This window comes from Hydra vulgaris, chromosome 04 (assembly GCF_038396675.1).
Source record: "Hydra vulgaris chromosome 04, alternate assembly HydraT2T_AEP".
Lineage (NCBI taxonomy): Eukaryota > Metazoa > Cnidaria > Hydrozoa > Anthoathecata > Hydridae > Hydra > Hydra vulgaris.
In genome coordinates, this window is record NC_088923.1 from 20,947,776 (window position 1) to 20,961,732 (window position 13,957).

Here is a 13,957-nt window from a genome sequence, read left to right on the forward strand (position 1 = left end):
ATTTGTAATACTATAAAGTAATATTTAATAATGGCCAAAACAATACGAACAAAAAGACGCTTAGATTCAGATATTGATTTTCAAATCGAACGGGCTTCTGGTGAAAGAAAGTATGGATATATGTGTAAAAGAAAAACTAAACAACGCTATAAACGAAATAAAGAGAATATAAGAAAAAAGCGTGTTGGAAATTATATTATAAAATGGGTTCTAACAAAAAGTTCAAGAAGGTGGTAAGTAATATAATTAGTTATATTATAATAAAAAATAACATAAATTGAATACAAAATGGTTAGAACAAAAGTAATAACGAAAACAAATAAAAAAAAGAGTACAGGCAAGGCAGAATATAATGCTCGTATAATGAAGTTAATAAATGATCTTGGACCTCAGCCTAAAGTTGTAGCTAATAAAATGCCCTGTGTTCGGGTTATATACGAGAAAAAGGCTACGCGTCAAAAATACAAAAATATAGCAGCAAATATTAAAAAAGGAATAGTAGGCAAGTCTGTTCATAAATGGGTATTAATAAAAAGGTAATATAGAGTAGGTGTAAATAATATATAAATATTATGTGTTATATATATTTGTATATTATATTATATGTTTTTTTAGAGACGCAATCGTCTATATTAAAATTAGTTGGCGTATTTGCGTTAGTATTATTCATTATATCATAGTTCTCTTGCGTGTCTGTATGAGTGTTAATAATTATATCAGACGTGCTTGGTGTATTACAGATATTATTGTTTATTAGCATATTAAAGATATCAGTTTGGTCGAGTGTCATGTCGGCATGAGTGTCAATAGTTAGAAGAGGTATAGGATCAATAGTGGTTATATCATTTGCGTTATCTTTAGGGCTTGTAGGATTAATGGTTACATTAAATGTATTAATGTTATCTTGTTGAGTTCAAAATCAATAGAAGTAATGTCTTTAGTATTATTAGTGTCATTTGTGATAGTGATAACATCTGGAATGGTAGTATATGTGTTAATGTTAGTAGTGTTGTCTGTTTGAATGTTATTATCATTATTAGCGGTTAAGTTACTATCAGATATCATACTTTTTCTTTTATTATTGAACAAAGATTTATTGTATTGTCTTGTTCTCTTTCTAATAGTTGATGCTAGTTTTATATATTGTATATGTTCCACATTGTTAGGTTGTATTAGGTATTCGTTATAAACCATATCTATAATTATTATTATATATCCATCATCATATACAGCATTATCATGTCTTAATAGCTTATTTTCACAAATATAAAAATATAAAAATATAAATATAATATAAAAATATAAAATATAAAATATAAATATATAATATGAATAAAAAATATACAATATAATATAATAATATATACAATATAATATAATAAGAAATATAAAGTAATTTATTTTGAGAACATTCTATCGTAATATATAGATAAAATGAAAAACAAAAATGATCTTCCATGCAAAAAATCTTCGACGAGCACCATATTCTGGTTTATCGTGTTAAATCATTTGTTTCTTTCTTTGTCACTCTACATCCATATAGTCTATTTGGCTTATTTCATCTATGTCCATAATTTCACCTAAGTCGACATCTGGAAATATGTAACTTTATTTTGAGAACATTCTATCGTAATATATAGATAAAATGAAAAACAAAAAAATGATATCCGCAAGCTAAACCTATAATAGCACATATAACAGTATCTATTTTCATCATTATATAGAGCATTATTATGTTTTAACCATTCACAAGTATTTTTGCCATGAAGCTATAACAGATTGCGACATTATATTTTGCTTTATCGATACTCGTCAATTCGTGATAGGCTCCATGATATTCGCTCGTCTCGATGGCAATCATTGTATGTCGAGGCTCAGGTGTCGGATTTGGATATTTATCACCAACGGCAGCGGAACGCAATCCTTTAACATCTATCAATCGTAACTGTCTATTTATTTCGGCCAGCCGTCTCACGTCATTCTGTTTATTAAATTCCCTTATTTTGTTTGATTTCAAAAGATTAACAAAGACTGGAATATCATTGGAGGTTGAACGAAACGCTTTCCATTCTTCATTATCAGTTATATATGTAGGAGCAACGCCTGTTAATAACGTTAAATACGGCAATTCTGCTTCAAATACTCTATAGTATTCGAGCTGTTTATCGGCTGCTGCTTCATAATGTCGCTAAAGAAAATATTCGTTTTTCTGTTATTCATTATCTACTTAAAAGTAATATCATTACGTATAGTCACGCTGAACATCTCGTTGCCGACAGAGAAGGAACTCAATTTTTTACGGGCAAAAGCTGTTTTCCGTATTCAAAAATTAACAAGGAAGCGCTATCGCGTTCTTTTGTGGACGATCAAGACAATCCGACGTATCCTATTATTGAAGATTTTCTAGGCAACGTGTTGTCGAAGAGCAAAAACAGAGAATGTGAAAAAAGGGAACTACAAGGAGGCATGTCAACAAATGGAACCCAAAGTATTGCATTCAACAGTGCCTATTATACGCAAAAGAATTCGTCAATGTCCTCTGCCATATTGGTATTTGATGAAAATGGACAATATTCGGGCGCGCAAGAAATGTTGCTTGCTTTTTCTCTGCGCACGCCCATAAAGATTCACTATCAGACACTGGACGAAGTACGTGCAAAATATGAAGGCGATCTAAATGGAACATTCGTCCGAGGCGCTCTAGTAAGATGTATAATAAAAGTAGCAGACGAGTGTCATTGGCAAACGGGCGGTATATCGCCGTGTGTTCAACGTGACACTATTCAGTTGTATGATTTGTCGCCTAGCGAAATATTTGAAAATCGCTATTGGGATTCGCGTTCTAAATCGTATCGGATAGCATTAGTCAAAGGCAAGCGTCTTATATATAAGTTAGATAGCGTCTTATATATAAGTTAGCGTTTCAGACTAGGCATAGATATAATAATAAAATCACTGATGCCGTCGGTCGTATATTCATGTTTTGCGTTTGCAGCATGATAACCATTAGATAATGCAATTATTGTAGATAATGAATTGTTATAGGTTTAATTTAAAAATACCAAATACTCTTTAATATCAATTGTTTTATTAACAATATCATCATCTTCTTTATGTTGTAATTTAAATCTAGCACTGTGTTCTTCGCATAACTCACATTTTGCTTCGTATTTGACCAGCGCTGCTTCGATATCTGCCCAAAATTTTCAACTTTTATATAATGTAGGATTGATTGCAGGGTCTAACAGTTTTTGTAATATATCTTTCCATATGATAGAGGATACTATGACCTTTGCTTTACTTATTTCAATAGATTTATATTTGTCATTTAATAAACAAATGCTACAGTTTGCCATTTTTTTTGTTTTGTTTTGCAGATAGAATAATGCTTCATGCATGCAATGAAAACTAAAAATGGATGGTTATGATTTTATAGCATGCGTTTGACAAAATGCGACAATAGAAATGACAATATTTCTATAAAAAATACACATCTTTTTTGTATTTTTCGCAAATCTTATAATGTCAAATTTAAGCTATAGGTTTAACTGCAAAAAAAGAATAGTCATAATAGAATGACTATTAATAGCAATATTAATATAAGAATTAAAAAAGTGAAGCCTATTTCTATTGACTCGCCCGCTCATATTATCTGTGTACTATTATTATAGTAATCACAAAATAACATAAAATGGAAACCGCTGTCGCAAATCTTCAAGTTGAATTCCTAAACGTATTGGAACATGAATTCCAAAAGAAACGCCAGGTCGCCGCTATCAATTTAGTGACCCTCTTCTCGCTAAACGTTTCGGCAATTTCAACTTGCGGATTTGGCGGAGCCTTATTGAGAACACCTCCTCAATTTAGTTAAACATTTTATAAAAAGAAATTATAAAACCTTATGTAAAAAAATAATAAGAAAAAAATACAAAAAATAATAGTATAAATGTTTTTATTTCTTTTTTCATATCATATATACAATTATTTCTTTAATGCTTTGCCTACCAAATGAGTATCAGGTTTAAATGATAACTGACTATTGAATCCGTTTCCTATCATCACAAATTCACTTTTATTATAAATAGCCATAACAAGTACGGCATTGCTCATGGCGCGATTAAAATTGAATCTTACAGAAGCGTTGCTTGCGTCAACAACGTTCGGTGATTCCATATCGTTGACGCTCTTTTTGTCGGCTGTAAGATCAACACAAAGCGGGTCGCAATACGAGGAATTATAATAGAATTGTTTAGTAAACGCTCTTTCGTTGATAAAATCATTAGAATATCCTGCTATTAGTTGACTCATATCATTGGTTGAGCTTGTACCATTATTAGCACGCGACAAATATTCTCGATATAATTGATCTTTTATTTTGTTATTTGTCATGTCGTAATTAAATGTATTACCTGATCCTTGTTGAAAATTAAGACGAATTCGACGCACATGGCTCTCGGGTCTCGATGTTCAAACTGTTGTTTTGAATACAACCAAAATGCCATACTGGGTGGATCCAGTTGAATGACTAATTTTACATTTTTGCCATAATATTCCTCCAGGTTCATGAGATCATCTAACCAATATAATGGTATATTAAAGTCATAGCCAGTCTGATCTGTCATTCTACTAATAAAAATACTAGCTAAAACGGCTTGATAATTTGTGCCAGCAGGCGTAACATCTGGAATAACAGGCGTGGTCGGTGTTAAACAGTTGGTAAGTGCAGCATCTCTTGTTATCCCGAGACCTCCTGCTGGATGCGCGCCCATGCGATCAATTCGAATGCTGCCCGTATTCGGCGTATACACATTGTCCTAATATCCAGTAGGCATTGTTAAACAATTAAAATAAGCTCTTGTCGCGTTCTTTTCATTGGAATTCAAATACACGTTGGCACACGTTTGATTATTGTATTCAAAATTTGGAAATATTTTTATGCCACAAATAAGATGTAATATAAAGTCATTACGCGGTGCGAGTCGAGCGATGGTTGTATTATCGGCAGCTGCTGTTTTATCGAATGGAACAAGAACATTATTGAGAAGTGCCTTGAATAGAACCAATGTAAATTGCAATTGCATGGTTTTGTATTGTATATATTTGCCAGGTGTAATTGTAAATTGAATACGTTTTGTTAGATCAGTGTTGGTAAAATGATAACTGTACTTTTGCCGAACTTAAAGTCGATGTAGTGTGTCTTATGCGAGAGTCGCAGATTGATATATTTGCTCATAAATTTGGGAAACCGCCGATGGTGATTCTATTGTTAGATAGAGATTTTTGCGCTTTAATATTGTTTTTTACGCAAACGTCTAAGGTTATGAGAAGTCTAAACATGCTCGGAGAATTTTCTAGTGATGAGATTATATCAAAATATAATAGGCAGACGCTTTCTAATATTTTGCTTACAAAAGAGCATATGTTAGCTATGTTGAAGTATATTTATAGGTTTTCGCCTACATTTATTGATGAAACTCAAGATGATCGTGCAATGAAGAGTTTAAATAAGTGTATTGATCGATGGAAGAATGAATACGAGCAAATAAATGCTGCTAAAGACGAAGAATGCCTTTTGAAAGATACGCCTTATATGGCTCAATTATACACTACTATTGCATATAAATATGGACGATATGTGTTGTAAAATATGCATAAATATGAAATATATATATATATTTTTAAATATTCATTTTCTATTATATTTTATTGTTCTATTATAAATATTTGATTGCGAAACAGAAACAATAGAGGACAGTCTAAGGTATTATTGTCACAGTGTTACTATATATTGTCGATATAGCAACATGGCTAAGGACGTTCTCGGCACTGATATCAAAGGTAACATACGTTTAATCAATATAATACCATCATTTATAAATTTACAAATAAACCCGTTCGTGTGAACATGAAATTCGAATTAAAAAATGTATTCTATGTTATTGACAAAAAAATGATTTACAAAATTCTATGAAAGTAAGAAGATTCTCCGGGATCATTATAATCGTTATAGAGAATTTGATAGTGAAAATGATCGCAATAATGCAAATGCACTATTAACAAGACAAAATTCTATATTGTTACTGCTAGTGAAGACTCAAAAAGGGTTACACAGCGTGTCGTTAATGAACAGTCAATATCAATATCAATTTGAAGCTGATCAGCGATATGGTTATCATTGTAACAAATGTCAATTGATTTATAAGACCAAGAGAATGCATGTTGTATGCGATGGTTTCTATAAGCCAAATAAAATGACGTATTCATTTAAACGCTTCTCTAGACCGTTTCTAGAGAAGCGTTTAAAAGACGATAGCTATCCTTAAAGATACACTGCGATGAAAATGATATTGTTTTTATTTTGCCAATATTAGTTGTAATAAAGAAACATTGTTTTGTGTCGACTTGCTTCATAATGTTATCATAGATACTGATATTCGGTGCATGATTCGAGAGCCAAGGATAAGACCAATACTCGTCGAAATGTTTATTAATCATAATGTTATGATCAAATGTAGCATTGTGTGCAAATATATCAATAACAGGCGGTGTCTGTCTGCCGTACTGAACATTGCAATAGGAATGCGCTAACTCAAGTATTTCACCACTGTAATGATCGTGATCAATCACACAATGATCTTTATATCGAACCATCGATAACAATAACATTTTAATAATGGCTTCTTCATTATGGCTTATAATATCACTTAGTATTTCTTCGCCGATAGATTGCTTTAGACCTGCCAAAACAACATGTTGCCATCATTCTCCATTTTAAGACACGCTAGATACAAAATCAAAAAATTTAATATATACAAAAGTTGATAATCATAAAGAGAATCAATTCTAGTCAAAAGCAAATCAAATTGATAACTAAAAAAAAGCGGATCTTCCATAACCGACTCCATCGTTTCCGCTGCTAACATAAAACGTCTTCGTAACGTATTCACTATAGACAACACAGTGTCATTTGATAATAACATATATTCGCAGAAGCGACCATTTTTTAATGTTTTGTTAGCTTTAATGTCATTATAGATGTATAAACAAGCAAATATTCGATATAAATAAAGAAGATGCAATTCAATGTCTTCTTTACTTGCGTTTTGTAAACAATTTAGAGAATACGACGATAAGGAATAGAAATTAATTTTACTGACATTGCCAAAAAGATAATAGCAAATGGGAGCATGTTGTTTATCTGTATCTTGAAAGTCATTATGATTGTCACTATTACTGTTATAATATATTTTATCTACAGCTAAATTACATATTGTACACACTGGGTGTGATGAATTATACCAACGATTTCTTTCAATGGCGCTAATGCGCAACTGTTTATTCGTTTTGCTTCATGCATTAATTCATTATTAATTATTACACATAATTCGTACTCTTTTTCCTATTGCAATGAGCGTTTCCAACATATTCATAGGTTCAAACGTATTAACACTTGTTGTAAATAAAAGTAGCCGTGGATAACATTTTGCGTGAGCGATAACAATAGCGCATAGTTCTATAAGTATTAAACTATTTTAAAAACAGCCCATATATAAATCTATAAATATTATTTATTCAATGTTATTAATAAAATACCTTCATGATCCGTTATTGCGACTTGATAATTCTACTTTATTGCTACTTGATAATTCTCTTTATTTGCTATAATGTTATTGCTACTTAGTAAAACATATTATAACGCCTTTTATAGAATATCTTACTCGTCAGCTGTCACTATTTGTTCAGCATAGTATTTCTTACTCGTCAGCTGTGGCTATTTGTTCAGCATAGTATTTCTTACTTAACAGCTGTCGCTATTTGTTCAGTTACTTAACACTATTAGGCACACCTCACGAGTTTACTTTATATTAAACAAGGGGGATTGTCCTATTAACATTTTAATAACGTTTAGGAGGTAAACATGTTAAACGAAGAACAGGAACAGATTTTTAATGCTATTCTCAACAATATAAATGTATTTATAACAGGAAGCGCAGGCACTGGTAAAACATTTGCCATCAACACTATATATCAACGGCTATGTGACATGCATAAAAATGTTTATGTAACAGCAAGCACTGGTATTGCCGCTAAATTATACCCATCAGCAATGACCGTTCATTCGTTTTTTAGTTTTGCGCATATTAAACAGTCAGTTCAAGATGTTATAAAACACATGAATGTTTCAACAAAAGAACGTTTAACTACAATTGATATATTAATTATAGATGAAATATCCATGCTGTCGCCTTATCTTTTGCAACTCATTCACAACGTATTGTGTTCTATAAAGAAATCAATATTGTTATTCGGTGGTTGTCTTGTTATTGTGGGAGGGGATTTTTACCAATTAACACCCATCGACTCGCCTTTATTATTATTTGATGATCCATTTTGGATTCTTTGTCAATTTAAAGTCATTCGATTAATAAAAAATTACAGACAACAGGAGAACGATAAATTTCTAGCTTGTTTATACTCTATACGAATTGCACAATGGGACGATATAACATTTAAGTATTTAAGAAAACGTTTGCATGCCACAGATCTACATATTAATTCTACCTATACAAGGTTGTTTTTTACAAACGCTGAACGCATATCGCACAATAATAAGATGCTGGACCTAGTTCATAAACGCGAATACGTATACGAGAGCACAGTTAAATATCATAACAATTATGTGCCCACAGAATGGCCTTTTCAAACTCCTCAAACTACAAAACTTAAAAAAGGGGTACCGGTATTATGTTTACGAAATCTACCTGATTATAATCTAGCCAACGGAACTCAAGGTATAATTTGTTCTATTAGTGTCGATAACATTACCATACTAACGAGCAATAATAACAAAATTACTATTAATCTACAAGTCGAAACTTTATATAATAATAAACACATAATCGTTGCACATTATTGTTTATCTTCATCATCACTAGATATTTTTCTCGTTTTCTTTTTTTTTGGTGTTTCTACGTTGTCTTTTCCAGGAGTTTCCAATACCCTTTTCATTACCACATTTGCATTGTGCTCTTTATCATCAATAACCACCTTTTTTATCGTCACTTTATAATTGCCTTGAAGCACACTCCATTTTGAATTGTGTTTCATAGGCAATAAATGAAAACACGTAATAGTTGCCACTTGAATATGTGAACCGCTCATGATTAAATGTTGATATTGACTACTTTTTAAACATTCTTCTTGAATGTCATCGAGCACGATTAATGTTTTTATTTGTCTATTGTTGCTGTCTTGTACCGTGTATATTTCATTTTGTATTTGCATGATGGTCGAGAGCCTTTGTTTGTATTTTTTTTTTAATTATATATTCCATTACTATGTTATATGATATAAAAAATATAATAGTGTTATTTCCGCATTAAAATAAATGTTGTTCCTATAAAAAACAAAAAAGTCTTATCAAATGTAAAAAAATGTTTTCCTTATAAAAACATAACAAAAGTCAATATTTGCATAAGAAAAGCGCAATTGAATAGATATGTTACTGTTGCTCAATACGACCTTGTCGATTGGTTAGAAACCGCATTGAATGGCTATAAACACCTGTATCAAGGTAACAGCTATCGCCTCTTTTATGCAACATTAAAATTGCAACCTATAAACACTGCAAACGCAAGGCTTATGTTAAAATATAAAAATCAAGTGTTTGACACAAACGAAACGCTTGAAATGGTGATCACTAACATGCTCAACAATAAATTTGAACCTTTAGATGACAGTCTGACGGTCGCTCAAGAAACCAATAATATATTCACATTGATAAATACGCACGTTAGCGAAACTCAAAAAATAGTAGTTTACGATAAACTCGATTTAATCTATTTGCCATTTTCTAAACTATTAAAAATAGGCACACACGGACTTGTTCCTTCTAGAAATACAACCAAATGGAACAGCGAAAAACTCGATGAAACAATAAAAGATGATTACAAATGGTTGGCCATAGATAGTTCTTTTTCGCGTTCATTCTTTCTTGAATCTACTAGCGATCCTTACAATATCATAGCCAATAGATTGATCGACGAACTAGAAGCGCCTCTTAATAAATAGATCTTGAAATTAATGTCCTATTATCAGTTCAACGAACGAATAGCAAATAATATCATGAGAATGTTAAGAGAATGTACCTTTATAAATTCAGATCAATTGATCAAGTGGAAATTTCTATGTGCCGAATTCTATGCCGCCGACGATTTAGAGTCGGCTACCTTATTTTTATATATAATTGCCTATGGCTTTTTTCGTTTTTTTTCGTATTTAATTTGATCTGCTCGTAATATCTTTCTGATTTCCGACGGATTACAATTTTCAAACGGATTGCAATTGCCATTTTCCATTATTATTATTAAGTGCTAACATATATGAATTAATAGTATTAAAGGTTATAAAGATATACTTAAAATTCATTAACAAAAAATATTAAAAACAAATAATAAAAACATTGTAATTTTGTTAATAAAAATATATTTCAATCTTTATAAAAATCAATCTTGGGTGGCGTAAACGTGCCCCCCACCGGTGGCGTCGGCCATGCGTGGTAGCATTTGACAATGTTTTGGTTATAGGAAAGCAATGAAAATTGAAGAAATTGTTCAAGATATTATCGAGATAGTTGCGGAAGAAGTACATGAAAATACTTTCACATACTTTTACCGCAATTTATTTAATTATATTTTAATAAATATTTATATTTTTTTATTAATATTTTTAAATAAATTGAACCAACGCACAATGGAGTATTTCACTTGAAAAGTTGAACAAAATTATTTTATGTTTATTACGATGTGATTTGTAGTAAAATGAAGTTTCGGGTCATTATGACATAATAATTCTGAAGCGTATTAATAAATTTATCAGTCATTCTTCTTCGTCGATTAAAGTCGTAATATAAATAAATGCTTAGAAAAATCCACCAAAAAAACACACACTTATCTTGATCATTAAAATGCTTTCCACTCTACTATGTTTAAAAATGTTTAAAGTTATGGATTTTAGAGCAAAAACAAAGTGGATAGCAGTTTGTATAAACATCCACTGTGTTCTTATCTAGAAAATATTCACCTAATCTAAGAGTAATTCACCTATCTAAACATTTAATGAAGGAACTGAGAGTTCTTAATATCCACGAACAAAATATTTATTGCATTCTTCAGTTCATGTTTAAACTCAAAAATGATCTGGTCCCTGAAGTCTTCCATAACTTTTTTCGCCTTATTAATCACAAATATCAAACTAAATGCTCTATTAAGAACAACTATATTCCGAAAACCTCTTTAAAACAATCTAAATTCTCAATATTCAGCAGAGGACCCCAATTGTGGAACTCATTTCTAACAAACAAAATAAAAACGATAAACTCATTCCAACATTTTAAATGCGTTGTAATGCAACAGCTACTAGACAATTAATGAAACAATCTCTTGTTTTTAAAATTTTTTCTTATTTTTAAAATTTTTCCTTTTCAATTTAAATCTTCACTTTTCCTTGAAATTCTATTATATTACTTGCTTGGTTATTTAATGATGTTCATTGTAAAAAAAACAAACTATTATATGTATTATAAATATTTTATTATATTTGTATTTGGTTTATATTTTGTTATATTTTGTCAACGACAAAAATGGGGCAAGATGATAAGACTATTGTCTTCTACTTGCTCCAGTCATATATTTCACGGTAAAATGTTGTACAAACTTATATTAATAATGACGAATATATATATATATAAAAAAAAAAAAAAAAAAAAAATCTAAGAGTCTTACATGGTTGCTATGAGCGTTGCTAGGCGCTGAAATTTTACTACCTTAGTGTCATTTTAGGTATTTATAACTTTTTTTTACAAAAACAAATCTCTTTTATATTTAAACTATTTAAAAAGTATGTTTGTGAAAAATCGAAAATATAAAAATTATTTAGAAATGTACCACATGAAAGGCATTTTGAATTTTTTGTTTTGTTTCCGCTACTATTTTTTTTTATCTTCTTTTGTTCTTGCTTGCCATTTTTTTATTAGTATTTTATACGATATATGCAGTAAGGGTTCAAAAAATCTGATTCTTTCGTGTAGTATTGATAGCCCAAATTTTAGTGTTTCACGGCTTTCTGTCGTTTTTTTATTCAAGTCATTAAAATCTTTTGAAATTTGCCCACATATATAGCATCTGATTGTTGATGTCGTATTTGTAGCAGCATTGCAAACTTTTCCATCAATCATAATAAAAAGAAATATATGCTTTATTTGCAAATTACTACCAAAAGCGTTTATTATTTCACTTTTTCTTAAGCCTTTTATTTGGTTCTCTACGTATTTGATTTCATCATTTGTTACGTCTTTGCTCTCCCGAATAAAACGTATTCTTATTGGTCGGCAATACCTTGTAGATGGTGGTGCTGGGTTTAGCCAAAGCACCTTCTTTTTGTTACCAATATGGCATATGAGCCGTAGGGGCACAAAAGAACTTTAAAATATGTTAGCATTTGTTGTTGCGAGCCAGCGCAATCCCATTTCGAAATCAATTCTAAATTATTTCTTTCTTTTTCATTTAAAGTTTAAACAACTTCATTCAAATAACAACATAGCCGTATAGACGTGTGATCCAGAAGATCTTGTTATTTAATTTCTGAACAAATTTCTGTAACTGTTATCGTTTCTTCTGGTGGATAACATTTCTCTTTCGCTTGTTTTTATAAGTGAATAACATGATGTTCCATTGTTTTTTTGTCATATCAGCTTCCACAAAAATTGACAACGCTTCTGATGGTGTGAGCTTTTTAATGATATCTTCAGTAGATGTGTCACTTTTTCTATAATATTTGGCTTTTGTGGGTGTAAATAAAATTTCCGTTATAACGTTAGACGTGTCACTGTTCCCTGCAGCACGTTGACAACGTTGTTTCATTTCAGCAGCATACATCAACTACTCACAAGGTATACGTTCCCTCAAAACTTTATTTTTCCCTTCTCGATAGGAAACTCGATTCACAAAATTCTTTCGACGGTCGGCCGGAAAGTAAAAACCGAAATGACCATTTAAGGATGTAACCTTTATTAAGCTTTAACAATGCACCAATAAAACAGATTTTGACAAAATTTTGAAATTCGACTTTTGATCAACTTTTTCGTATAAATACTCCACTCTGCAACGTATCTAAAACAATCGCGAACGTCGGCTTTCTTCTGATGTAACGTTTTTTTATTTTTTTCCTTGATATTTCGTCATCTTCATAATAAATTATCTACAATATTTTTTTGAGTGAAGATGTGACGGGAGCAGGCAGAAGATAAAGTCTTATCATCCAGCCCCGTTGTGTCATTAACATATTAAACAAAAAGTAATCTATCATATAAAAAATATTACTATTTCAGTAAAATAATATTAAATACTTTTAAATAAAAAGTGCTACATTCTTTTTTTGTAGTTGTTGATCCAATGTCATGTTTTTAACAATAAGATATAGATAAAAGGCTTAATACTGATGCAGTTAAAAACAGCTTGCTCATATACATTGGGCCCACGTATGTAAAACCATCGCAAATCTTGATTGTTTTTACGGTCTAAACCCAACATTGATTCCATGTAAATAACTCAACGTTGATTCAATACATATGGATTAAGATTAACCCAATACATATAACATTGATCCAATATATATGAATCAACGTTGATACAATGTGCACAACCTAACGTTGCAAAGACAAAACTATATATCTTAAATAAAATCTTCCGTAAATATTAATTTACAAAACTAAAAGCAAAACAAACATTATTAAATGTGTGTAAACTTGATTGTTTTAAGAAATTATTATCAAGTGGTTTTATAGATTGCGCTATTTCTAATCCCTTTCCTATTTTGTATGTATGTGTATATATATACATATATAATATATGTATATATATATACACACACATGTATAAATATAGATACATATATACTC

General features: G+C 30.7%; 1 protein-coding gene across 1 annotated transcript; it reads left to right on the plus strand.

Moving 5' to 3' along the window:
- The first annotated feature begins 7,918 nt into the window (after positions 1 to 7,918).
- LOC136079267 (uncharacterized) lies at positions 7,919 to 10,071 on the plus strand. The gene is made up of 2 exons (XM_065794993.1): positions 7,919 to 8,792; positions 9,872 to 10,071. Exons 1-2 carry the CDS (start codon positions 7,919 to 7,921, stop codon positions 10,069 to 10,071), a joined length of 1,074 nt encoding a protein of 357 aa, XP_065651065.1.
- Positions 10,072 to 13,957: the final 3,886 nt, after the last annotated feature.